At 39.6% G+C, this 27,188-nt stretch overlaps 2 protein-coding genes and 1 long non-coding RNA gene across 5 annotated transcripts in view; 1 reads left to right on the top strand and 2 right to left on the bottom strand.

Annotated features, from left to right (window-relative positions):
• The window catches only part of SLC3A1 (solute carrier family 3 member 1), a 46,381-nt gene extending 35,096 nt beyond the window's left edge, over positions 1-11,285 (bottom strand). The window contains exons 1-2 of one of the 2 annotated variants that reach the window (XM_025465472.3): positions 11,124-11,285; positions 1,540-2,082 (exon numbers count right to left, since the gene is read on the bottom strand). In XM_025465472.3, the coding sequence (XP_025321257.3) occupies positions 1,540-2,050 (511 nt within the window). In that variant the 5' untranslated portion in view covers positions 2,051-2,082; positions 11,124-11,285. Of the gene's footprint in view, positions 1-1,539; positions 2,083-11,123 lie in introns of those variants that run through there. The other variant, XM_049115493.1, reaches the window with a different exon arrangement.
• On the top strand, positions 1,941-25,292 carry LOC125755951 (uncharacterized). Of its 2 annotated transcripts, XR_007413605.1 has the most exons (4): positions 1,941-2,195; positions 11,460-11,557; positions 20,923-21,039; positions 25,162-25,292. It is a non-coding gene; the product is annotated as an uncharacterized LOC125755951 (long non-coding RNA). The 2 variants fall into 2 exon arrangements; XR_007413604.1 differs by lacking the exon at positions 11,460-11,557.
• Positions 25,091-27,188, bottom strand: part of PPM1B (protein phosphatase, Mg2+/Mn2+ dependent 1B) — an 88,614-nt gene continuing 86,516 nt past the window's right edge. The window contains exons 6-7 of the mRNA XM_035695920.2: positions 25,963-26,007; positions 25,091-25,245 (exon numbers count right to left, since the gene is read on the bottom strand). Of these exons, the coding sequence (XP_035551813.2) occupies positions 25,963-26,007 (45 nt within the window). The 3' untranslated portion in view covers positions 25,091-25,245. The remainder of the gene's footprint in view (positions 25,246-25,962; positions 26,008-27,188) is intronic.

Below are 27,188 nucleotides of genomic sequence, written 5' to 3'. Positions count from 1 at the left end.
ATCAAAAATTACCTTATTTTATTTATTTTTTTCTTTCATTTTATTTATTTATTAATGAAAGACACAGAGAGGCAGAGACATAGGCAGAGGGAGAAGCAGGATCCATGCAGTGAGCCCAAAGTGGGACTCGATCCTGGGACCCTGGGATCATGCCCTGAGCCAAAGGCAGACGTTCAACCACTGAGCCACCCAGGTGTCCCTGTTATTTTGTTTCTTATCATTACCCTGAACTATGGTGACCATATCAACCAAGCTGTCCAGGACAGTTTCAGTTTATGCTTACTGTCGTAAAATTTTACTTTTAAAAGTGTTCGGGGGCTGGAGAGGTACCTGGGTCACTCAGTTGGTTAGGTGACTGACCCCTGATTTCAGCTCAGGTCGTGATCTCAGGATTGTGATCAAGGTCGTGTGGTGCGGAGACTGCTTAAGATCCTCTCACCCCTTTACCTCTGCCCCTCCCTGCCCTCTTTCTGTCTCACTCTAAAAATAACCGGGTTGTGGGGCTGCCTGGCTGGCTCATCAGAGGAACATGCTACTCTTGATCTCAAGGTTCAAGTCCTACATTGGGTGTGGTGATTACTTAGTAAAGCCTTAAAAAAAAAATTTTTTTTCAAAGCGTCCTAGTTTGAGCAATAAAGTCTAAGGATATTCTACCCAGAACTCCTTTGGAAATTATTGGCATGACTTTTAAAAAGTTAATTTTTTTACTTTGTGTTTCATTTTATTTTTACTAATGGGGGTATTATGTTAAATCATCCTCAATTCAAGTAATGTCCAATGCACCCTGCTAATGCTTTTTTTCCTTTCCTTCATCTCTCTCTTTAAACTTTAAAGGCTCAGCCTCTACCTTTTAAAGATATGATTTAATATTTTTATAAAACATTATTTTTTTAAAGATTTTATTATTCATGAGAGACACACAGAGAGAGAGAGAGGCAGAGACACAGGCAGAGGGAGAAGCAGGCTCCATGCAGGGAGCCCGATGTGGGACTCGATCCTGGGTCTCCAGGATCAGGCCCTGAGCCCAAGACAGACACTTAACCCCTGAGCCACCTAGGCGTCCCTATATTCCCAATCTTTATAATCTTAAGCTTTAAGAGATTACATATAATCTCTGCAACAGCCTTTAAGTACCATAAAGGAGAGATAACTGATAGTTTAAAAAATATTCATAGTATTGTGGGCATGTATTTCTGAACTAATTTGGATTCAATTTATATTATTATTATTTTTTAAAGATTTTATTTATTCATGAGACCCACAGAGAGAGAGAGGCAGAGAGAGACACAGGCAGAGGGAGAAGCAGGCTCCATGCAGGGAGCCCGACGCGGGACTCGATCCCGGGGCTCCAGGGTCACGCCCTGGGCTGAAGGCGGGCGCTGAACCGCTGAGCCCCCCGGGGGTCCCTAAAACATTATTTATGCTTCTTTACTAATAAGCAGCTCCCGGCCAGGGGCGCCGGGGGGCTCAGCGGCGGAACCTGAGCGCGCGCCGTGGGCTGGGTCGGGAGCCCCCCCCCCCCCCGCCGCCCGCACCCACCTTTCAGGTCTCCGTTCCCATCCGCGTCGCTGTCCCTGAAAGACCTCGGGTAGATCCGGTACACGGGCCCCGCCTGCCACCAGTCCAGGCACCTGGGCGACACGGCGATGATGGCGATGGTGGCGCCCGTGAGCGCGAGCACCGAAGCCACGGTGAGCCAGAAGAGGGCCTCCCGGGGCGCCCGGTAGCGGGCCCGGCGCGAGAACTGGAACAGCACCTCCTTGGGCATGCCTGCGTACGGCCCCGCGGCCCCCAGCCCCAGCCCCAGCCCCAGCCCCAGCCCCAGCCCCAGCCCCGCGGCCCCGCCCGGGCAGGGAGGCGAGCTGGCCGGGCCCCGCGCCCGCTCGGGCTCGGGCTCGGGCTCGGGCTCGGGCTCGGGCTCGGGCTCGGGCTCGGGCTCGGGCTCGGGCTCGCTGGCCGGGAGGCCCTCGTTCTGCACAAAGCCGTTGTTGGTCCGGCACGCCTGCATCCTCAGCGCCCCGGAGCCTCTCCGGTCCGTCCCCTTGGCCATGTCGCGCAGCCTTGTCCCTTCGCTGTCCCTTCCTGCAATAACAACGGTGGACAGGCGGGCTGAAACGCTGGGCTTCTTAAGGAGCTTTGGTGGTTTATAAATAAACCTGGCTGGCCAAAGTCCAGGCAAGCGAGAAAGGGCAAAGGTAAAAGGGGTTTAAAAAAAAAAAAAAAAAAAAAAACTTCTTGGGACACCTGCCGGCTCAGAGGTTGAGCATCTGCCTTTGGCCCAGGGCGTGATCATGGGGTCCTGGGATCCAATCCCGCGTCGGGCTCCCCGCATGGAGCCTGCTTCTCCCTCCTCCTGTGTCTCTGCCTCTCTCTCTCTCTCTCTATCATAAATAAATAAATCTTTTAAAAAAAATTCTCTTTACATCAGCCCTTGAGGCTGTTATGGCTCAAGTCCCAACACGGAGGGATTCAGACCTGGATGGGGACAGGGGCCCAGAGGGGAAGAAAGGGAAACGGGAGGCGGGGTTCCACTGCGATTTCAGATGTGACTGGACGGAGGACACCGGTGTTCACAGCAGCACTATTCACAATAGTCAAAAGGTGTTAACAAGCCAAACACCCCTCGACAGGTGAATGGACGAAATGTGATACATGCCAGGAATAGAATGTTACTCAGCCGTGGAAAGGAAATCCTGTTGCAGGCCCTAACATGGATGAACCTGGAGGGCATTGTGTTAAGTGAACGAAGCCGGCCACAAAAAGTGCACGATTCCACTTCTAGGGGACCCCTAAACTAGTTTATGCAGAGAGTAGAAGGGTGGTTAGCAGGGGTTAAGAGGAGGCGAGTAACGAGGAATCAATGTTTACTGAGTACAGAGTTTCCAAATGGGAGGATGAAAAAGTTGCACAACAATGTAAAAGTGCTTAATGCCATTGAATTGTATACTTGAATAAAGTAGTAAATTTTATATCATGTATATTTTGCCACATTAAAAAAAAAAAAGCTTAAAAATGTTCATTTTGGGGGCACCTGAGTGGCCCAGCTGTTAAGCGTCGGCCTTCAGCACAGATCCTGATCCCAGGGTCCTGGGATGGAGCCCTGAGTCAGGCTCCCTGCTTCTTGCTCTCCTTCTGCCTGCTGCTTCCCCTGCTTGTGCTCTTCCTCTGTCAAATAAATAAATATGTAATCTTTTTTAAGTGTTCATTTTAGCTAGGTATGAGAAAAAGAAACTAAATTTTGCAAGCGGCAACAGGCTCTCCTTTATGTTTTGGCGTGAAGGTCTCTTCCTACAAATCCAAGAGGAAGAATGGGGACAAGGAACAACACGTTGTTATGGAAGCTAATTTCATCTCAGTTCAGGTCAACCATATAAATAACCATTTGTATACTCTGTTGGACGCCAGATGCCTTCAGTCTTCTTTCCTGTTTTTTACCTTCCATTCTTGGAAGCACTTTCTGAAGATGGAGAAGGAGAGGATAAAGAGAAAGGATTCCATGACTTGCATGTTCAAGTGCTTAACTATAGGTAAATATAAATGCACCTAATACCTGCACTTAAGAGTTATTTCATCAGCAGCCAACTCTTGATTTTGGCTCAGAACGTGATCTCAGGGTCGCAGGGTCCCCGAGTCAAGCTCCATGCAGTCTGCTTGAGAGTCTCTCTCTGCCCCTCCATTTGTGCTTGCTCACTCTCTGTAAATAAAATCTTTTTTCTTTAAAGATTTTATTTATTCATGAGACACAGAGAGAGAGAGAGAGAGAGGCAGAGACACAGGCAGAGGGAGAAGCAGGCTCCACACAGGGAGCTCGACATGGGACTCGATCCTGGGTCCCTAGGATCATGCCCTGGGCTGAAGGCAGCACTAAACCGCTGGGCCACCCAGGCTGCCCCAAATAAATAAAATCTTAAAAAAAAAATAAAAGAGTTATTTAATCATTGACATGTGTAAACTACAACATTTGTGACCTTGAGGAAACTGCATTAAAGTTAGGTATGCTTTCCTAAAGATTCTGCAAGCCTTCCAAGAATATAAGATGACTCACGGTTCCCATTTAATCAGTGGCATTTTAACAACCCTATGACTCATTTGATCAGATAACAAGAATTTTTTTTCTTTAAAAAAGCCATATGAGGGACTCGTGGGTAACTCAGTGGTTGAGCCTCTGCCTTTGACTCAGGGAGTGATCCTGGTGTTCTGGGATCATGCCCTGATCCAGGACACCAGGATCTCATTGATTCCTGCATTGGACTCCCTGCGGGGAGCCTGCTTCTCCCTCTGCCTATGTCTCTGGCTCTCTCTCCGTGACCCTTAGGAATAAATAAATAAAACCTTAAAAAAAAAAAAAAAAGCTGTATGAATTCTTATGGGTGCTGAGTTTTTGTTCTTTTGTAGAATGATTTAGAAGCAGTGTATGGTACAGAGGAATAAACCATTTGATTTTGTCCAGGTTACTTTTTTAAATGAGTAAATCCCAATACCTAGTTCATCGAATGCATCCAATAACTAGCATCTCTCATTATTAATTACGCACCTTGTGAATTTTTTAAAAATCAAAAGAATTTAAACATTGTGTCTTAAAATTGCTTTATCTCAAAAACATAATGGTAATTTTCACACAGGATCTAATTCTTGAAATTCAGTTACTGTTTGGGAAAAAAACAATGTGCAAAAATACTCAGTTTTAAAATTATTCTAAATCATAAAAATAACTATAAATCCTCAAATCCTAAATGTGCAATCATATAAATGTAGAGAAAACTCTACGCCACAGCAATATGCCTTCGTGACAAAAATGTTCCATTTTGGGACGCCTGGGTGGCTCAGCGGTTTAGTGTCTGCCTTCGGCTCAGAGCGTGATCCTGGAGCTCAAGGATCGAGTCCCGCATCGGGCTCCCCACACGGAGTCTGCTTCTCCCTCTGCCTGTGTCTCTGTCTCTCTGTCTCTCATGAATAAATAAAATCATAAATAAAGAAATAAATAATAATAAATAACAAATAATAAATAAATAATAAATAAATAAATAAATAAATAAATAAATTTTTAAAAAATGTTTCATTTCAACTTTTCTACACCGACATGGGGCTCACTCTAATAACCCCAAGATCAAGAGTCACATGCTCTATGGACTTGAGCCAGTCAGGTGCCCCATATTACTTCTCTATATTTTATTTCAGATAATAACTTCCTGGGGCCCCTGGGTGGCTCAGTCGGCTGAATGTCTGCCTTCAGCTCGGGTCCTGATCATGCAGTCCTGGGATCAAGTCCTACATTGGGCTCCCTGCTCAGTGAGGATCTGCTTCTCCCTCTGCCTCTGCCTGCTGCTCCCCCCTACTTCTGCTGTGTCAAATAAGTAAAATCTTTAAAAATAAATAAAATAATAACTTCCCTACATTTAAAATAGCAATACTTTGAGTTTCCAGGATATGCAAACTAGAAGCTTTTAAAAACAAAGGGTGCTTGGCTGGCTCAGTTGGAAGTGCATGCAACTCTTGTTCTCAGGGTCATGAGTTTGAGCCCCACAATTATGTGTAGAGACTAATTAAAAAAATTTTTTTTAATCTTTTTAAAAAATAAAGAATAAAAACAATTGAATGATTCTCTGGTCTTTAGTGAGAGGATTTTTTTTAAAACAACAAAAGCAATCAGAAAAGAAGATTGCTGGATTAGATTGAACAAAATTTTTGGATATATAATATAACAAAGTATACTGATTAAAGAGTATATATGAAGTTGAGAAATATGTTGGTAATAAATATGCCAAAGCACTTTTGTCTTTAATATCAAAGGTACATATATATTGTTAGGCTTTAATACGAATATATAAAATTTCATGATATCAATTAAAAAGTATAAATGCCAGTAGAAAACTTGGGAAAAATATAAAGACATTTCACACAAATCAACTCATTAATATCAGAGAAACAAATGAGCACTTTCAATCACACTGGCAAAGAATTTCTAAAAGATAATAGTGCTGACAAGTGTCTGTTGTAAATTAACACAATAATTCTAGAAAGTAATTTGGCAATGTGTATCGTGAGTTTTAACATTTTCAGAGTAATAAATGAAGCCAGTTCCATTAAATTTAAAAATAAAAACTCCAGTAAAATAAGGAGTTGGTACGAAAGAAGGGATAGGTCAAATGATCAATTGAACAGATGGGAGTCATCAAAAATAGACACTTATTCAGAAGAGAATTTAGAACATGAAAAGGCAACATTTCCAATCAGGAAAAGAGATTATTTAGTAAATAATGTTGGACACTAGCTAGCTATTTGAAAGAGAAAACAAAATTATATAGCTTTCCTTATTCCTTACATCAAAATAAGTTCTAGGGGCACCTGGTGGCTTAGTTGAGTGTCTGCCTTTGGCTCTGGTCATGATCTCAGAGTCCCAGGATCAAGCCCCACACTGGACTTCCTGCTTGGTGGGGAATCTGCTTCGCCCTTTCCTTCTGTCCCTTCCCCTATTCTCACTCTCTCTCTTTCTCTCTCTCTCTCTCAAATAAATAAACCTTGAAAAAAAAGTAAAAATAAAATAAAAAAGAACAATCCACAAAGATAAAAGCTAAATGGCAAAGCCATATGACAAGCTGATTTCCATAATATAGAAATTGATTGTACAAATTAACACCACAATATAGGAAAATGGACAAAGGATATAAGCAGTTGGCAGGAAAAAAAATTACAAGTGTTTAATAAACAAAAAAAATGTAAATTTCACCCAAAATTAAAGATACAGAAACAAAAATTCAAAAGATATACACTATTTTTATAAATTTTTTTTTAACTTTTTTTATTTATTTATGATAGTCACAGAGAGAGAGAGAGAGGCAGAGACACAGGCAGAGGGAGAAGCAGGCTCCATGCACCGGGAGCCCGACGTGGGACTCGATCCCGGGTCTCCAGGATCGTGCCCCGGGCCAAAGGCAGGCGCCAAACCGCTGCGCCACCCAGGGATCCCTGATATATTTTTAAACTATCATTTTGGCAAAAATGAAATACTTCAATAATCCAGCATTCGAAAATATATGGGAACTGGCACTCATACATTCATGCATAAAGTAGAGCAAACTTTATGTAGAACAATTTGGGAATATATGTCAAAATTAGAAATTGCATAAACTTTGGGCACCTGGGTAGCCCAGTTGGTTAAGTGTCTGTCTTCGGCTCAGGTCATGATCTCGGGGTCCTAGGATTGAGCCCTGTGTCAGGCTCCCTGCTTAAGAGCCTGCTTGTCCCTCTCCCTTTGCTGCTCCCAGGCTTGTGCCTTTCTCTCCCTCTCCTTCTCCATTTCTCCCTCTCTCTGTCAAATAAATAAAATCTTAAAAAAAAAAAAAAAAAGAAAAGAAAAGAAAAAAGAAAAGAAATCATGTAACATTTGACTTGGAAATTATACAGCTAAAACCTTATATTGGAGCATCTGCCTTTGGCTCAGGGTGTGATCTCAGGGTCCTGGGATCAAATCCCATATCAGGCTCCCCACAGGGAACCTCTTTCTCCCTCTGCCAATGTCTCTCTGCCTCTCTCTGTCTCACTAATAAATAAGTAAAAATCTTAAAAAAAAAAACAACTTATATTGAAGATGGAACCAACAAGATATGTGTACAAGGATGTACACAACAAAATTGGAGACAATCTAAATATACATCACTAGAGAATAAATAAACTATGGCATATTCAGACAATGGTATAGCACATAGCTCCTACAAAGACAAGTTTATGTATCTGGGCTGATAAAAAAATATTCAAAATATAGTGTAAAGTGGAAAAAATGTTTTAGAACAGTACAGATAATATAACCAGAGTTGTGTGAGGGAAATGGCAGATGAAAGTGTGCATTCATTATTAAATTTTCAGCTAGTAGGGGTGCCTGGGAGGCTCAGTTGGTTAAGCATCTGCCCTTGGCTCAAGTCATGATCTCAGGGTCTTGGGATTGAGCCCCGAGTCAGGCTCCCTGCCCAGAGGGAAGTCCCTCTCCTCCTGCCCACCACCTCCCAGCTCTCTCTCCTCTCAAATAAATAAATAAAATCTTAAAAAAAAGAACAAGAATTTGCATATAATGAGGCTTATAAATTACAGTGCTGTTTATAATAGAAAACACTGGAAATAACCTAAATGTTCAATGACGCAAGACCAGCTAAAAAATTATTATTGTATATCCATGTGATAGAATATTAGTCATTCAGCATATTTTCCAAATAGGGTGACTTCCCCTAGCAACAGCCATCCAAAATTCATAAACACCATACCCATATCTAAGGGAAAGAGAAAAAAAAGCAAACTTTAAGAAAGAAGACAGAAAAGAATTTCAATGAACCAATACTGAAACACCAGACAGAAGAGGCAGCTGGCAGTCATCTAGACAAGATAACCATAAAGCTAAGAATTCCAAGCACAAAGGATCAGTAAAACTTACTTTCAAGGATATTTTTAAAAGCATGTATTGATTGCAGAAAGCCAAACACACTGCTGCTAAAACTTTTAAATGTGAATAAGGAACAAAATGACTAAGGAAGCTTTAAGAGGCACCAGGGATAATCAGGACAAAGAATCAGAGATAATGAAGATAAGTCTGCTCTGTAAATTCAAACCCCAAGTGACTTACACAATCATGCTAATAAAGCAAAGAAGAGAAAAATATCTAGGAAACAGGAGATAGAATATTAGGGAATACCACAAGATCCAGAAACACTCTGTGAGTAAACAAACATACAGAAGTAGTCATCAGTGGGGGAGGGAGGGAATATATGTATATAAGGCATTTTAAAGTCATCATATCATAAAGACGTCCACTCAGCAGCAAACCCACCAAAGTGATATGCAACATATAACCTGTCAGGTTTGTGACCATTTGAAAGAGAAGAATGATTTCCCATGTTGCATTCACCTGTTTAGCCGAGGGCAGGACCTACTGCAAAGTTATCTCTAAGTTCCCAGCCTCCTGCTCTGTGCTTGGTACATTATTAAATGAATAAAAGAATAGTCACGTAAAGGGGCACCTGGGTGCTTAGTCCATTGAAAGTCTGCCTTTGGGTCATGTCATGATCTCAGCGTGCTGGAATCCAGCCCGGCATCAGGCTCCCTGCTCAGCCCCTTTCTCCCTCTCTCTCTTTGCTCCCCCCCCCACCTGCTTGTGCTGGTTCTCTCTGTCAAATGGATGAATAAAATCTTTTTTTAAAAAAAAAGAATTATCACTTAAAGACTGATAGACCAAACTCTATGAAGAAGGAAGAGGAGGAGGAAGACGAGGAAGAAGAGGAAAAGTAGAAAGTACATTCTGCACAAAAATGTAGATTTTTATCACCTAGTTAAATGTTCCTGCCTTGGTACAAGTTTAATGAAGGAGATTTGAAGTCAGAGGAAGTGAGATGCCACTGTGCCTCTACCATGTGCTCTCTGATCTTGGATACCCGGCCAGTTTCCCTTTTTTTCCTTTTAAAAAATATTTATTTACTTGGGGGAGAGAGAACATGAGTGGGGGACGGGCAGAGAGAGAAGCAGACTCCCTGCTGAGCAGGGAGCCCGATGCAGGGCTCAATCCCAGGACCCTGGGATCATGACCTGAGCCAAAGACAGATGTTCAACCAATTGAGCCACCCAGGGGCCCCACCTCAACCATAACATTTAACTTGGTTCTGGACTGACTGTTATAAATACGGTCCAGAGTAAAACGTTTTTTAAAAACCAGTTCTAGGGCAGCCCCAGTGGCTCAGCGGTTTAGTGCCGCCTTCAGCCCAGGGTGTGATCCTGGAGTCCCGGGATCGAGTCCCACATCAGGCTCCCTGCATGGAGCCTGCTTCTCCCTCTGCCTGTATCTCTGCCTCGATCTCTCTCTCTCTGTGTTTCTCTCATGAATAAATAAATAAAATCTTAAAAAAAAAAGTTCTAATAAGAAGGAAACAAAAAATAGATTTATGCCTGTTAGAGAGGGAAGTTAAACTTACATCACCATTCAAATCTGAGGAGAATATTTAAACATGTTTCTGCTGGAAGTTAGACTACTTTAAAACATTTTTATGATCTAATATAACCCAAAAAATGGCAAAAGAAACGTGAACGGAATGAGTGTGACAAATGTCACAACAAAACTTTTCAAAAAAAAAAAAAACCTTACTACGTTTCATACACAAAGAATTAATGCAAAGAAATCAGTAGCTGAATTTTGTTCAGTAAGAGATTAAAAGCAATTGCAAATTATATATAAGAAATTAACATATATAAAAGTCATTGCATAAAAGTACTTTCTTGATGGAATTAAAGAAATAAACATAAATTAAAACATTGTTAAAGTACATGATGTATTAATTGCACTTATTGCATCCCTGTATGCATGCCTTTTGCCCCTTTTGTCTTAGACCCTTAACACTCTGAGCCTGGGCTTGGACGTGTGGCTTGCTTTGGCCAATGGGACACCACCACAAAAAGCAGTTCTAAAAATTGTGCATTCTTGCTCCTCTTTCACTTCTCCCATCACCAGGAGATCATGCCCAGGCTGGCCTGCAGAAAGATGAAGGAGGGATGTGGGAGATGTGGGAAGGAGCATGGAATCTGCCCATGTAGGGTCTTCTTGACCAGCTGTTCCCCAGGCAGCTGCTCAATGGACCGCAGACGCTTGAGCAAGCCCAGCTGGCATCAGTGGAGGCCACCTACTCCAGGTCAACCAAACTGCCCATCAACTGTTGTGTCATGAAAATCAACAGTTGGGTTACTGTTTGATTCTGGCCTTTGAAAAATGGCTTTACCAAAAGAAAACTGACATATGATAAACCATACTTATTTAAAGTGTATAATTTGAGGGACACCTGGGTGGCTCAGTGGTTGAGCGTCTGCCTTTTGCTCAGGTTATGATCCCAGGGTCCTGGGATCAAGTTCCGCACTGGGCTCCCTACAGGGAGCCTGTATCTCCCTCTGTATCTCTCATTAATAAATAAATAAAATTTTTTAAAAAGTATATAATTTGGTAAGTTTTAACATGTGTATACACCCATGAAACTATCACCACAATCAAAATAATGAACATGTCCATTACCTGCATGACCGCCACACTGTCTTCCAAAGTGGCCATACCATTTTACATTCCCACCAGCAATGAATAAGAGTGTGTAAGTCTTACTCACTTCTTTACTAACATTTAGTCTTGTTACTGTTTCGGATGTCAGCCATTCTTTTTTTTTTTTTTTTTAAGATTTTATCTATTCATGAGGATCAGGACCTGAGCCAAAGGCAGATGCTCAATCACTGAGCCACCCAGGTGCCCAGATGTCAGCCATTCTGATAGGAGGGTAGTGGTATCTCATAGTTGCTAAGTACATTCCTTCTTACTTCTGAGTAGAATTCCATTGTATGAACATACCATTGTTGGGGGGGGGGGGGGTTCCAGTTTTTTACTATGATAAATAAAACTGCTATGAACAATCATGTCTCTGTAAGAATATGACTTTCTTTTCTTTCAGGTACATACCTAGGAGTGGAAGGCTGGATCATATAGGAGGCATGTGTTTTGCCTTTTAAGGAACTACAAAACTGTCTTGGAAAGTGGCTGCACCATTTGGTATTACCTTTAGCAGCATATGAGCGTCCCAGTACTTGCACATCCTTGCCACACTTGCTATGTTCACTAGGTTTAAGTTTAGTGATTCTAGTAGGTACAGAGTGGTATTTTGTTGTGATTTTGATTTGTACATCCCTAATTACTAATGACATTGAGTATCTCTTCAGGGCTTACTTACCATACATCTATCTTTTTGGTGAGGGTGATATTGGCCATCAGCCAGGGGGTCCCAGTTCTCTCCACATGGACCTCTTTAGGTAGTCTTTCCATAGGGGCTTACTTCGGGTTTCCTCATAGCATTTTGGCTTGGTCCCCCTATGTGAGTGTCCCAACCGCAGAAAGAAAACAAAGCACAATTATTTCCTTTTTGTGACCAGCCTCAAAAGGCCCCTAGCCCCGTTTGGATTGTACTGTATGGACCAAGCCCAGAGTCCATGTGTGAAGTTCTGGGGCAAAGGACCTGGATACAGGGAAGCCATTACCTGGGATATTGATGCAATTAATCTATCACGTGCTTAACATTTTTTTCAATGGTGATGAAAAAACACATAAGATATACTGTCTTAACATTTTTTTAAAGATTTTATTTATTTATTCATGAGAGACACAGAGAGACAGAGAGGCAGAGACACAGGCAGAGGGAGAAGCAGGCTCCATGCAGGGAGCCCGATGTGGGACTCGATCCCAGGACTCCAGGATTATGCCCTGGGCCGAAGGCAGCACTAAACCGCTGAGCCACCCAGGGATCCCTGTCTTAACATTTTTAAGTGTACGGTTCAGTAGTGTTAAGTATATTCACATTGTTACATTGTTGTGAAACCGATCTCTAGAAATTATTTCATCTTGCAAATCTGAAACTTTACACACTCATTAAACAACTATCCCCCCTCCCTTCAACCCTTAGTAACCACCATCCTACTTTCAGTCTCCAGGCATTTAACATCTTTAGCTACCTTCTATAAGTGGAATCATACAGTATTTGTCTTTCCATGACTGGCCTATTCTACTTGGGATATTGTCCTTGAGGTCCGTTCATGTAGCTGGTGTCAGCATCTCCTTCCCTTTTTAAAACTGAATAATATTCCATTGCATATGTAACACCACATTTTGTTTATGTCTTCCAAGAGCCTACTTTTAGAGGTACCTGGGTGGCTCAGTCGGTTGGGCATCTGCCTTCAGCTCATGATCCTGAGGCCCTGGGATTGATTCCCACATCAGGCTTCCTGCTCAATGGGGAGCTTGCTTCTCCCTCTTCCCCTCATCTCTCTCTCTCTCTCATAAATGAATGAATGAATGAATGAATGAATGAATCCTTTAAAAAAAAAAGCCTACTTTTAATTTCTGTGGATATGTATCCAGATCTGGGATTGTTAAATCATATGGGAATTCAGTTTTAACTTTTTTTTTTAAGATTTTATTTATTCATTCATGAGAGACACACAGAGAGAGAGGCAGAGACACAGGCGGAGGGAGAAGCAGGCTCCATGCAGGGAGCCCAACATGGGACTTGATCCCAGGTCCCCAGGATCACACCCCTGGGCTGAAGGCGGCGCCAAACTGCTGAGCCAACCCGGGCTGCCCACAGTTTTAGCTTTATGAGGAAACTCCATAATGCTTTCCATAGTGGTTGTGCTGTTAAACAATCTCACCGACACAGCACAAGGGTTCTGGTTCCTCCATATCCTTGCTGGCACTCCCGATTTTCTGTTTTGGTTTGTTTTTATAGTAGCCATCCTGATGGATGTGGATGTGATGTTTTATTGTGGTTTTGATTTGTATTTTTCTGATGATTACTGCTAATCTTTCCCATTCTTGCCAGCATTTGCATATCATCTTTGGAGAAATGTCTGTCCAAGTCCTTTGCCCCTTATCTAATTAGGTTATTCAATTTTTTGTTGTTGAGCTGCATCAATGTTTAATTTGTATTCCCAACAGCCACTTATGCACCAGGTGCAGCCTGGAGCTAATACTTCGGCCTGATGAATGACACACATCTCTATGTAACTCAGGCCCAGATTTGTGACAATCATAGTTGAGGGATTTCCGTGGCCATTGTCAATCCAGAGCAACTGCTATTAATAGTAACACTTCACCACTGTGCCTTCCTGGTGGCCTATCCTCCAGACATTAAAAAACAAAACAACATACACAGAAACAAAAAAAGCATAATCATGTCCTTATGTGACATCATTGGCCAACCATGTAATTGGATCCACAGTGTAATGGGCTGATTTATAAAGTGTTTGAACCTGAGGGTGTCTCAATTCTTTACTGTTTAAAGACTGCTCTCAAAAAAAAAAAAAAGTCCAGAATCACAAAAGAAATAATGACACATAATATCTGGTCTTTAACAAAGTTCTGTTGAAAAAGGTCACCCAACAGTCAAACACCAAAGTTACCCACCCTGTGACAAATACTTCAAATTCAGACACACGGAGCTGCTCCAGAAAACTTGTAATTATCAGCACCGGTAGACACTGTACTGCCACAAATGGTCTTGCTCCAAAATCAAAGAGCACGAATCAACTGCTACAGTCATCTGAGAACACTGTGCATTAGAACTTCACTAGGACACAAACGCCATTCTCTGCAATTTAAAGCTGGGGAAATGTGGTTGTTGGATATTGAGTGATACCCTCAACTCCCAGGCCAAACCCAGTATTCTGTGGATGGGTGGAGCTCTACGGGTCCCTGACCTTTAATGGACAGTCTTAGCAAGGTCTGACTTAAAGCCAGGAAACATTCAGCTGGATCAGGGTCTCTGGGAACATATATCAGGGGACAGAGTGCCAGTATAGGTAGAAAAGACACAAAATATGTCATACTTTAAGGAAATGGCTTTACCCAAAGGTAGCCATATAGATAAACCCATTGGGAATATGTCCCTATAAAGTAAAGCCCACTGACCCTAACAATCTGCCAGGCCACTGATCTTCTCAATAACACTTATATTGAGCCTCTGTAGCCTTCAGTGGCTTCTCACGATAAAGAAGACAAAGTCCACATATCTTGGCTTAGAAGTCTAAGCTTCAGTCCATGCCCACACTATGTTCTAATCTTATTTCTCTCTGAATATCTCCAAATCAGGCTCTCTGCTCAAGTCAACCAGTGATGTTTACTGTTTCACCACTTTAGTCTATGAACACCTTGTTCTGGACACTTGTTCCCACCTCTCCTGAGGCCCTGCTCCATCTGCCATCCCCCACCAATATAACTCCAGTGGACACTCATCTAGCCCTCCCAGAACTCCTTACTCATTTGTATATTCATCCTCATAATTACAGCTATTTTAATATGTGATTTTATTTGGCCTTTCCACTCTGATGGCTGAGCGCTGTACCTGTCACCACAGTGAGCAGGCCAGGGCTTTGCCAATGATCAACGTTCAGAATCTTGCTGGGATCATCTTGGGTAAGGCTCGGCAGACTTTAATCTGCATACAAATCTTCTGTAGATCTTGTTAAAATGCAGTTCTGATTTAGTGCTGCATTTCTAAGCACCTCCTAGGTGAGGCCAGTGCAGTGGTACCTGGACTACACTGCAGAAGGTTTCAAAGGCCAAAGCCTGCCAGACTGAAATGACACACATGGATGACTGGGTAACAGCAAGGTGGTGGCAGATGAGAAGGCTCCTCCCCGGACTATAGGGGCAGTGGACACTCAGCTACAGCAACAATGAAGAACTGAGATTGACAGATCTAACTTCCAGAGAAGCTGAAAATCTGCATTAATATGTAGAATCTCCCAAATTTTATATGAGGGTAATTAATTCAAATCCAGGTTTGAGAGGATCTGCACAACATATCCGTAATCTCTTTAAAGGGCCTTGTGTATGACCGAATGAATACTCCTCTAGTCTTTGCTCTGTCTGAAGTATTAGCTTTCTTTCTATAACAGGCTTCATATATAACAGACTTTTCTTTTTTAAAATATTTTATTTATTTATTCATGAGAGATACATAGAGAGAGGCAGAGACATAGACAGAGGGAGAAGCAGGCTCCCTGCAGGGAGCCCGATGGTGGGACTTGATCCCAAGACACCGAGATCACGACCTGAGCCAAAGGCAGAAGCTCAACCACTGAACCACCCAGGTGCCCCTAGACCAGAATTTTCAAACTGAAAAAAAAAGTTTTAATGAAAAAAAAATCTGTAGCCCTAATAAAATCCTAACAACAAATATTCACCCTGCTAGTTTGTATATAATTAGAACAATGATTTCCAAACTTTGGGATTTTATGGGCAAAAAAAAATCCCAAAATGGGGAGAACCAAAAATACAACACCAACATTTCACTTTGTTCAATAAGGATATTAAAAAATAGTCTACTCCCAGTATCTTATTATATGAAGGACACTGTAATGCCAAAACATGTAAAAACACAAATCTTAGATGACAGGAAAATTCTTTAAGTAGGTAAATTGTAGCTTCAAGGGAGAACTATACTGTCCTTGTTTTTCTAATTTTGTGACGGACAAGTAGAAACTTGGATTCAAGTTCTGGTTTGGGGGAACCATTGATTATCAATCTCTTCTGTTTATAGGAGATGAAACAAAGATGCCCAACAACCGTATGACTTGCTCACCACCACCTGCTTTAGTGGCACAGCCCAGTGCCCTTCACTGTTCTTGCTGGTGGGGTTACAATTTCATGTAATTCACCTCGATTTGGCATGGTGACATGGCAAAATCTTGGGACCAGTTTAAATTCCAGATCAGCAACTTATAAACTTCCATCCATGGTCCTGGGTCAATTATTCAACCTCCTTGGCTGGACCTCAGCTCTTTCACCTGTTACACTTACTTCAGGGTTGTCATGAAGATTAAGCAAAATACATTTAAATTTTAAAATTTATTTTAGATAAATTTAAATAAAACTCAATTAAACATTTAATTAAATAGCATATACAAGCTACCTACCAATGTTAAGAGGCTCCTCTTGTAAGGATTGGTCAGCTCCCTCCTCAACAAAGAGCAGAACATGGTGAGGCCTATGTCACTGATACAAGTTACTGTTAACATTATAACAATTGCTAGTAAGCATGAAGTACCAGAACAATAGAGTCTACTCACTACATTTATAGAACTAAAGGGAATGGTTCAAATTATTCTTCACAAAACAAGAATGATCTGCTTGGGGATAATTTTATATCTTCAATTATTCCAAGTAAGAAATATTAATTTTTCTGTTTTTTTTCTTAAATGTAAAAAACTCATAATCCCAAGATCAAGAATTGGGAGGGGGAGGGGGACAAGCAGACTCCCCAGGGAACAGGGAGCCCAACGTGGGGCTCTATCCTAGGACTCTGAGATCATGACCTGAGCTAAAGGCAGATGCTTGACTAACTGAGCCACCCCAGGTTCCCCTCATGAGAGGGTCCTACTTTACTTTTGTAGAATCTCTACACCCAACATGGGGCTTAACTTAGCATCCCAAGATCAAGAGCTCCATGCCCAACCAACTGAGCCAGGTGGGCATCTTGTCACAGAGCGGTTTTAGGAGCTGCTTCAGAGGAGGGTCAGAAAGTCCTTCCTGAACATGCTATTTCTCAAATTCTTCCAGCTTGGAATATGCAATATGCCCAGCTGCCATATTTTGGAGTAGCATTTCCTAAACCTCTCTGTTATCATATCAATATTAGTTTTCTTTATAGAAGTACCCAGGTTACCTGACTCTATAAACTCTTTGTCACAGCAGGTAGCAGATTTGTTTTGGGGTGTGTTTATCATCTACAGCCAGGGTCAGCGAACTTTGTCCCAGATCAAATCCAGCCCAATACATGTCTGTAAATAAAATTTTATAATGAATGAAATGCTTTCATTTGTGTGTTATCTGTGGCGGCTTGCCATAGCAGAGGAGCTGAGAGACAGAGACGATGTGGCTCTCAAAGCCTAAAATACTTACTCGCTGGCCCTTTACAAAATTTGTCAACCCTAGACCTATCGAATAAAGACAAACAACTAAATATGTTAAGAGGTCATTACAAAAAGTTATCACTCCAAAAGCTTCAATGAATGCTAACACCTTTGTATCTGTAAGGCAATGGTCTTTGCTTAAAAGGTAGATTTCCACTCTCCTAAGCATGAAGAGACATCAAAAATGAAAGTCATAATTACAGTGGAGGCACTCTACTTTTTATAAGTAGTAAATGAAAGGGGTTTTGGTTTTGGCAATGAAGGGACTGCTTTAAAATGTTACAAAGCCATGGCTCTTGAAGAGAGAAAATCAACCATGGGCATCTTCTATAGCTGGATTTCAATACAATTTTAATTACTTTTATAATATTTTATTTTATGTTATTATTTTTTAATGCAAACCCTATGCCCAACATGGAGCTTGAACTCATGACCCAGAGATCAAGACCAAAATGTCCCACTGACTGAGCCAGCCAGGTGCCTCTACAATATTTTAAAGCTATGTTCTACAAATAAGTTTTCCTGGTTGCTGGGGGAGGCAGCAGATAGGATTATGTAATAAAATGGCCTTGATCAATTCCTATTTTTTGATATCACATAATTCAGCCCATATGAATGGATTACTTAGCAAAGCTTCCTCCTCACTCCAACCTTACTCTCATCCCCATAGCTGCTTAAGAGAACCATTAAGTAATAATCAGATAGTAAGTACATTCTTATATACATATAGCTACTATATAAATAAATAAATAGTAAGTTCCTGTTGCTACTTACCCTAAGCAGGTCACAAAGAGGGGCCCCTGTGAAAAAGAACTCAGGCCATAAAATTTGGAGTATTCTTCTCTGGTGATTTTTATCTCAAGTTCATATCTTTTGAAATATGTTAAAATGGAAATTATGAAACATAAATCAGATTTGAAAAAATTTTACAGTGAATACCCACAAACCCAAATCTACATTAACACATTTTTCTTGTAGTCAGATTAACGGGGTATTGAATACACACTTACCACTTTCAGATGTATAATTTGATGAAATCTGACAAATGTATAGCTATGTGATGACCACCACACTCATGAGAGTGAAGCATTCCATCATTCCAGAAAGCTCTCTACACCCCTCTGCTGTCAATCCCCAGCCCTGGCAACAACTGATATGTTGTCACTATAATTCTGCCTTTCTTGAACATCAGATGGATGGGATCGTATCAGATATATCTTTTGTGTCTTCTTTCATTCCGCATAAGGCCATATTGTTGCGTGAATTAGTAGTTTATCCCTTTTTACTGTGAAACAGCATTCATTAGTATGGATATAGTTTATCCTTTACACCAGTTGAAGGAATTTGGGGGTGTTTCTAATTTTGGACTATTATAAATGAAGCTCCTACAAACATTTCTGTACAGATTTTCATGTGGACATATGTTTTCACTTTTCTTGGGTAAATATTGAGGAATCGCTGGTCATAAGGTTAGTATAGTATTAAAGCTTATAAGGGAGGTGGGTTTGTTGGAATGTTTGAACCAGTCAGAGCAACTCTGATAAAGGAGGATTATACTGGAAGATTCCTACTACCTGATTGCGAGAATTACTATGAAGCTATACTAACTAAAATAATGTGCCAGGGGTGCCTGGGTGATTGAGTAGGTTACATGTCTGCCTTTGGCTCAGGTCATGATCCCGGGGGTCCTGGGATAGAGCCCCGCATTGGGCTCCCTGCTCAAAGGGGAGCTTGCTTCTCCTTCTCCCTCTGCTGCTCCCCCTGCTTGTGCTCTCTAAAAAAAAAAAAAAAAAAAAATCTTAAAAAAAAAAAAAAAGATAACGTGCCGAATTGTATTCTAAAGTGGTTGGACCTTTTTCCCTTCCCATGGGCAATGTGTGAGCATTCTCTCGGCTCCACATTATTGAGGACAATTGGTGATGCTGGTCTTTGTAACTTTATCCTAGTGAGTTGTACTGGTTATTACAATTTTCATTTCCTTAGTGACTAATAACTTCATGCATTCGTGCTTACTAGTCAGTCATTTGTTCTATCTTCCTTGGTATAATGCTCAGGTTTTCAATATCCTCCCCATTTAAAAATTTTGTCTATTATAAACATGAGTCTTTTATCAGTTATGTTTTGCCCCAGGCTTGCCTTTTATTTTCTTAACAGCGTCTCTTGAAGAGTTTGTTTTTAAGTAAGCTCTATGCCCAATGTGGGGCTTGAACTCACAAATCCAAGATGAAGAGCCCCATGCTCCATCAACTGAGTCAGTCAGGCGCCTCTCATTGTTTTTTGATGCTATTGTAAAATTTTTCATTTCAATTTTTTTGTTTTAATTTTTTTTTCATTTCAATTTTTAATTGCTTGTTCCAGTATATAAAAATAGAGATATTCTAGTACATTGACCCTGTATCCTGTGACCTTGCTAAGCTTATTAGTTGTTTTATAGATTCCTTATCATTTTCTACTTACACAATCATCCCATATTCAAATGGATAGTTTTATGTGTCTTTCTTTACAATTTCTTTTTTCAATTTCCCAATCTGTATGCTTTTAATTTCCTTTCTGTCTTGTTGTACTGGCTTAAACCTCCAGTCACCTGGAACACCAGAGGTGACACCAGACATTCTTGCCTTGTTCAGCATATCAGAGGGAAAGTATCAGTCTTTTACTATTAAAGATTTTAGGTTTAGGTGTTACTTAGTTACCGTTTGTCAGATTGAGCAAGTTCCCTTCTATTTGTGCTTTGCTGAGAATTCCAACCATAAATAGGTTCTGTATTTTGTCAAACGCTTTTTCTGAATGTAATAAGATAATGGTTTTTTTTTTCATACTCCCTCCCACTGTTGAATTACACTGGTTTTCAAATGTTTCCTAAGTTGTTGATTTCATAGGAATAATTTTTTTCCCAATATTCCTTTTTATAAAAGTCTATAGGATCTGTGGTAAGGTGTTCTCCTGTTCATTTCTCATACTGACAATTTGTTTTCTGATTAGAAGTTATCACTTTTATGGATATTTTCAAGAGTAGCTTTTAATTTGATTTTGCTATTTTTTGATTTCTATTTCATGGCTTTCTGTTCTTACCCTACCTTTCCTTCCTTCCTCACACTTGTACTCACTGCTTAGGTTGAAAATTTAATTAGAGACCTTACATTCTTTCTCATATAAGTGATTAAAGCTATGCATTTCCCACTAAATATTGTCTTAGCTGCAGCCCCCAAACTTTGGTATGCTGTGATTTTCATTTTCGATCTGCTCAAGATATTTTCTAGTTTTTCTTATAACTTCTTCTTTGGCACATGGATTATTTAGAAGTGTGCTGCTCTTCTGTTACTGACTTCTAGGTTGATTCCACTGTGGTCAGAGAATATGTCTTCTATGATTTCAATTCCTCAAATGTAGTGAGACTTTTAAGAAGTAAGGGAACCTTTTCCTTGCTCACTTTCCCCTTCTCATTGGATACAGATGACAACAAGGCCCTGGGGGATGATGTAGCCACAAGATGGCAACAGTCTCAGACTTCAATCACCACGTGGGAGAAAGCAGCATACTTATCTGGAACACCCACTCTGGTAAACACAAGTAAGAAATGAACTTCTAGTATTTGAACCATTACAGGTTTGCTTCTGTTTTTTTGCAGCAGTTTTGCTTACCCTGATTAAAACACCGCTTATCTTTTTAAGGCTCCCCTTTCTCCCCACTGCCCTGAAAGTGAGTTTTTCATTAAATGTACTTTAGTTCATACTATCCAAAGCATTATCTGACCCATCTACTCAACTATTTTTGTGTTCCATTAAAAGAGAAAAACTTCCTATGAATACAAATATATATAAAGTTTATTGTATCAGCCAAGGTTCCCTTTTTTTAAAAACAAATATTTTTATTGAAGTATAGTATACATACATAAATGCACACAAATACACTATCAACAGTATATATGGTAAGTATAGCTGCAGAGATTTACAAAGCTGTCTACATGTGGGTCATTCTCCTCCTTCCCATCAGTTTATTTTTGCAGCCCTGGTCATGGAGGAAGTCAAGAAAAGAGATAAAAGGCACCTGCTACAGAGTGTGCCCCAGAAGGGATCTTCCAGGAGGGCTGAACTAAAGCCTAGCGAGTCACAGCTAGTCCTTTACAATCACCTGCATGGAGCTGAGTTCCTCTGTTATACTCCAGCTGTTTTTTTTTTGTTGTTGTTGTTGTTGTTGTTGTTGTTGTTTTTTGGGGGAAAGAGGATATAATACAGGTAGGGAAGAATGTAAAGAAGAAAGCTATGCTGTTCTCCTTTCCCAAAGCGAATGTAACATTCCAGCCAGGGCTGCTGCTGGACAGTCACTTTACTTCCACCTGTCAGATATTGGTTGCAATTTAACTGTACTACTTTTATATACTGAGAACACTTTCCTGCATCTTGTCCCCATGGCCTGAAATGTGAATTGCATCCCTTTGGACACTGCACTGTTTTGCTCCATCCCATCTTCCAGCTACATGCCGCACCTGACCTCACTCAGGCTCTCAGCCTCGTTAAGAGTTTTGTTTTTTTGTTTTTCTAAAAACATATCGGCGTTATTTTTGAAAATACTTTTTAAGAATCACACACATACAGGATGAAAAAGGGAGATGTACCTAAAAACAGTAATATTACCAAATAAACAAAAACAGGAAACCAGCAGTTTTCACAGGAAGAAATGTAACAAGTCCAAATTCCAAAAATGTTTAAGTGATACAAGAAACACCTTTAGCAAAACCACCACCAGAAATCTGCAGGTATGTATAGGAATGGGGTCAAGGTAAAGATGTAAATTAGCCAAGTTATACACAAGGGATAAGGCCAATATGAACTTCATTTCCTATTCTACGCTGACAGAAAATAAGAAAATGATACTGAAAATCTAAGAATATTTCTGAGCAGCCCACTGTTTACATTTGAGACAAGTGTGGACGAGGGAGGGACCAGCCACAACATCAAAAAGAGAAAAGGTCATTCCAATTTTGAGGACAGGCCCAAAATGATGGCAACTTGAAACTGATCTCAGGGAAGATCCTTCTAGCGTTTTCTAATTCTTTAGGAGAGACCATCACTCACTCTGAATCAACAGGTGTGACTCCAAACTTTTAGGGGCAGTTACTTGACTAACATTTGGGAAATGCAGGACTTCTGCAAGGAATGTAAACTCCAACAATATCCTCTGTAACCTTGGAGAGATATGGACTGCAGCAAATCACTACATCCTTACTAACGGGTGTTGATTGATCCCTTGGCCAACCTGTATCTGACTGCAAAGTTTTGGAGGCCTACGATAGATCACTATCCTCAGACTTGTTTCATTCAATATACAAGGTTTAACATATGAAATTTTGGAGTGATCAGAAAAAGATAGCAAATTGATCTTACATGGATCCAAAAACATCTAAAAAGGTTAATGAATCAAACAAAAGAAAACTTAATAAATGTAGGTCCTGCAAAGTAGGTTAATAAACAAAACACCAACTACACAAGTGTGGGATGAGGGGAAATTGTTTAACAGCAGTAAAAATCATTAACCTTTGAAGACTCACACAATATCATGTGAGTGTCAGAAAAGCTAGTCCATCATTTGGGTGCTAAATAGATGAAGAGTATTAACTACACAAAGGAATGACAGCTCTGCTACTTATGTTAGCTCTGGGTTGAGCACTTTCAGAAAGACACAGAAAACTAGAGCATTTGCACAAAAGGGTCTTGAATGGTAAAGACAACAGAAGCCAGGACATATGATGAGTGAACTGGTGATAGAAAAGAGTAAAGGCTAGGAGTCGTCACAGTAGCTGCTGTTAAATGTTTGGTCTTGAGCTAATACGACAAATGAAGGAGGAAACCACCAACTGGGGACCAGGAGAGCTGCCCAAAATGAAAGATTTTGGTTCCTGGAGGGTCAGATGAGAGGCTGCTAAATGTCTTTTTCCAACTTTGAAATTCCATAAATATATAAAGATCTGACCAGCTACAAAATTTATTACTCTGTTTTTGAAGAGCACACAAATGACAATTCTTCAGAGCTACTATGTTAAAACTTTTGAGGACATAAACTACAAATCATTCAGAATTTGCTTTTTTTGGCCACTTTTATCTCTCAAATGGACAAACATTCGTGTGTGTTCCTCTAGTTTTACTGAGATACAACTGAAATGTGTGTGCTGTTTTTTGATGTGAAATCAGTCTAGAAAATGTAATCTATTTTGCCTCCCTCCCATTCACCCCTAGAGTTAAAGCAATTAGCATCATATAAATTTTTCATGGTCTACTTCTTTAGTCTAGTCTACTACAGTATAATGCTGTAATGGGGAATATTCCATCTTACCTGTTATATTCATGCATGTTCCACCCTGAAAATGCAAAAAGCCCTAAAAAAATCATACATACAATACAAACGTGGATTATTAGAAGGGAATTCCTTCCTTTTCAAAGACAATTTTACATGGCCAATCTTCCAGGTACATTTAACTTACAGTTTTATTGATATAATTTAGGTTACCCCTAACGACCTGGAAATGTGTGGTATGCTATAAACCTAATTCTAACCAATTCCAATTTTGTCTTAAAGGTAGGTCTTAGTACATTACATGCAAGCTCTAGAAATACCTACTACGTAGCTGAGATTGCCATAAGCCTTATTTCAATATTCACTCTCAGATATTATGCAAAACATGAATAAATCCATGGAATACACTCAAGATATCTGTGACTCCACATACTACATCACAGAATTATCCAGAGACCAAAACATCAAACTTTTCCATGGTCTCCCTAAAAGAAATAATCTGCTGTCTTTCAAAATTTTGCTTTATTACTTCCTAGAATATTTATAGCAGTTCTTTGGAAAAGCAAGAATTAAATTTGGCAGCCTTTGTGCTCAAGGACCAAACATGGGTTATTTATCATTCTTTTTTGCAGCTTTCGGTCTGGGAGTGGACAATCTCTCAGAGAGGGAATGTATATAGTTACTGTATAGTTCTAGTCATTTACTACTGTTATATAAAAGTTAACAAATGGAATTATAATAAAAGGCACAAGAGGGGAGTTTGCTTAGGTGATATGTCATTCAAAAGTACAGTTTTTTGGCCACTGCGAAAGTATTTTCCAGAAAATATCTGAGCTGGTGTCTTGTGTGACCAAGATATCCACTACCTTCTATATTCTTAAACAGAAGTCTTTGACGTGATCTAAACTAGTTTAAAAAGTGTCTAATCTAAGGGAGTTATTAAAATTTGTATTCATGTAGAACAAGCTGGTTACAAACTTACTTTCCTTTCTGTTGACTCTAAACACTGAGCCTCATTTCGGAAGAGATCTGGACATCACAAATACCAGAATCAAAGAAAGATGTTCTTACATGAACATTTAGGAACCTAGTAACTTCTCATTTAAATGGTGCTTTTAGGAGAAGGGAAACAAGCATGACAGATTAAAGTCTGCCTCTAACCATGAGAATCCCTGGAATAAAATCAAAATATTTCCCCAAAGACACAGGTGTTTATCACAGGGACAGAGAATATGCAATTTTGAAAGGTGCAGTGAAAGTTTTTCTCTGCCTCTGTTAACGGACTTTAAGATTACAGGTTAATAGCAGTATAAATAACACAATTAGATAATGTGGGGTTCATTTTTCTTTCAGATTAAAAAAAAAACAAAACCAAAAACCTTCATGTCCTTGTACTTTTAGGGGCTTGGAAGGTCTGCAGCCACTGCCCTTCTTGTCACCAGAGCCCTCGGCGGCTTTACAAATGGACATGCCCGAGACTGCCATCTGGTGGAAATGATAGAAATTGAAATGATTTTGTTGTAAGTGATTAAGTCCTTTCCTACAAAGAATGTATGAATTAAAAATATATTGGGGGAGAATGGTTTATTCATAACAGCAATAAGAACTCTAAAATAATAAGGAATTAACTGAAGAAATGCATCATGCATATAGAGAAACTATAAAACTTTACTGGGGGGCATAAAAACACTCATATAAATAGTAAGATACAGCATTTTCCTGGCTTGGAGCTCTTATCTGTTCAAGATATCAATGACCCCTCCCTCCAATTAATCTAAGCATATAACAATTCAACACTAACAAGATTTTTATTTGGCAGGGAAATCTTGGCCAAAATATTCAAAAGTTCATTTGGAGGAATAAGCATTCGATTTTTCTAAGAGTAATAAGGGAGCACTTTCCCTACCAGATAATAAAACATATAATAAAACTACGATACTTAAGATGACATAGTGATACATAATACAAAGCAATGAAATAGAATGCCCATAAAAACACAAGTGAATACTAGAACATATAGTAAAAGGGCATTTTCAAATAAATAAGAAAAGACTGGCTTATGTATTAGCTGGTATACGGGGATAATGGAAAATATACTAGATTTTCACCATGGTGTAATACCCCAAAGTAAGTTTGACTAGTATTACGTATTTATAATAAAACCAAAGTCATAAATAAAAATATATGTAAATATTTACTTACTCAGAATGTGAAAAGATTGTCTAAGTATACAACTGAAGGTTCAAACTGTTAAAGAAAATAATAAAATTCTAAAACTTTTGAAGTTTACTTATTTATTTTAATCTCTACAGCCAACATGGGGCCCAAACTCGCAGCCCTGAGATCAAGAGCCACATGCTCTTCTGACTGAGCCAGCCAGGTGTCCCAAATTCTAATGCTATTGAATATAAATAACCAAGCCAACACTTCTCAAAACTCATCAAATTAAACATCTAAGGTCTTTGCAGTTTACTGTATGTAAATTTTACTTCTTCAAAAAAGTAAAATAAAAAATAAATCCCACTATATATTTCAAATGGCGTATGGAGGATAAAAGAATTATTTAGTATTTTTGACCAAAGAGAGCTATCTAATACTCTTCAGAGCATTTTAGCTCTCACCTGTGCCTCTCCAATCATAGCAGAAAGACTTTATTCTTACTGTAAAAAACTGGCACCAAAACAATATTACTGTGTAAGAAAAAACACAAAGTATCATGGCATACGATTTTTTTTGGGGGAAAAATAAACCCATGTTATTGAGTTTGTAGTTTTTCAGGAATTGGGTCATTTCCATATTGTTAGATGTGCTTTGTTCTTAGTCCTATCCCCAATATCCTTATTTAAAAAGACAAATAATAAAATAATAAGTCATGGCATATTTGAAAGAATAGTTGATTTCCTGAATATATAAAGAGCTCTCACAAATCAATAAATGATAACTGTATTAGCAGATAATAAGCAACATATCAAACAGGCTTTAATAAAAGATGATTAAAAAACTAGCCAAAATAGGAGAAAAACTGTTCAATGTCATTAGGAATCAAATAATTTGAGAATTAAATAAAAAAATCATAAATTACAATAAACCTACCAGATTGGTAATGTACAACACTTGAGAGAAAGCAAAAGATACAGACATTTTGTATGTTAGGATTATAAATTGGTATCCCTTCCCAATGTATTTTTTAATTCAAAACTTTATAAAAAATTAAAACATATAGAAAATTACAGAAAAGAATATAAGATACCCTTACCTATCACCCAGATTTAACCCATGTTAACATTTTTGGTTTTTGAGGGTTGGGGGGTGGAAATAAATATCTCACACTTTGCAGTGTTTCTGAATAAACTGCCCTAAATTAATGTTATCATTCCCATGCATGTTTTATAATTATTTACCTATAAATTATATAACATGTTCCCTCA

Source organism: Canis lupus, chromosome 10 (assembly GCF_003254725.2).
Source record: "Canis lupus dingo isolate Sandy chromosome 10, ASM325472v2, whole genome shotgun sequence".
NCBI lineage: Eukaryota > Metazoa > Chordata > Mammalia > Carnivora > Canidae > Canis > Canis lupus.
The sequence above is the reverse complement of the archived record's forward strand: the minus strand, read 5'-3'. Positions and strand labels throughout refer to the sequence as shown.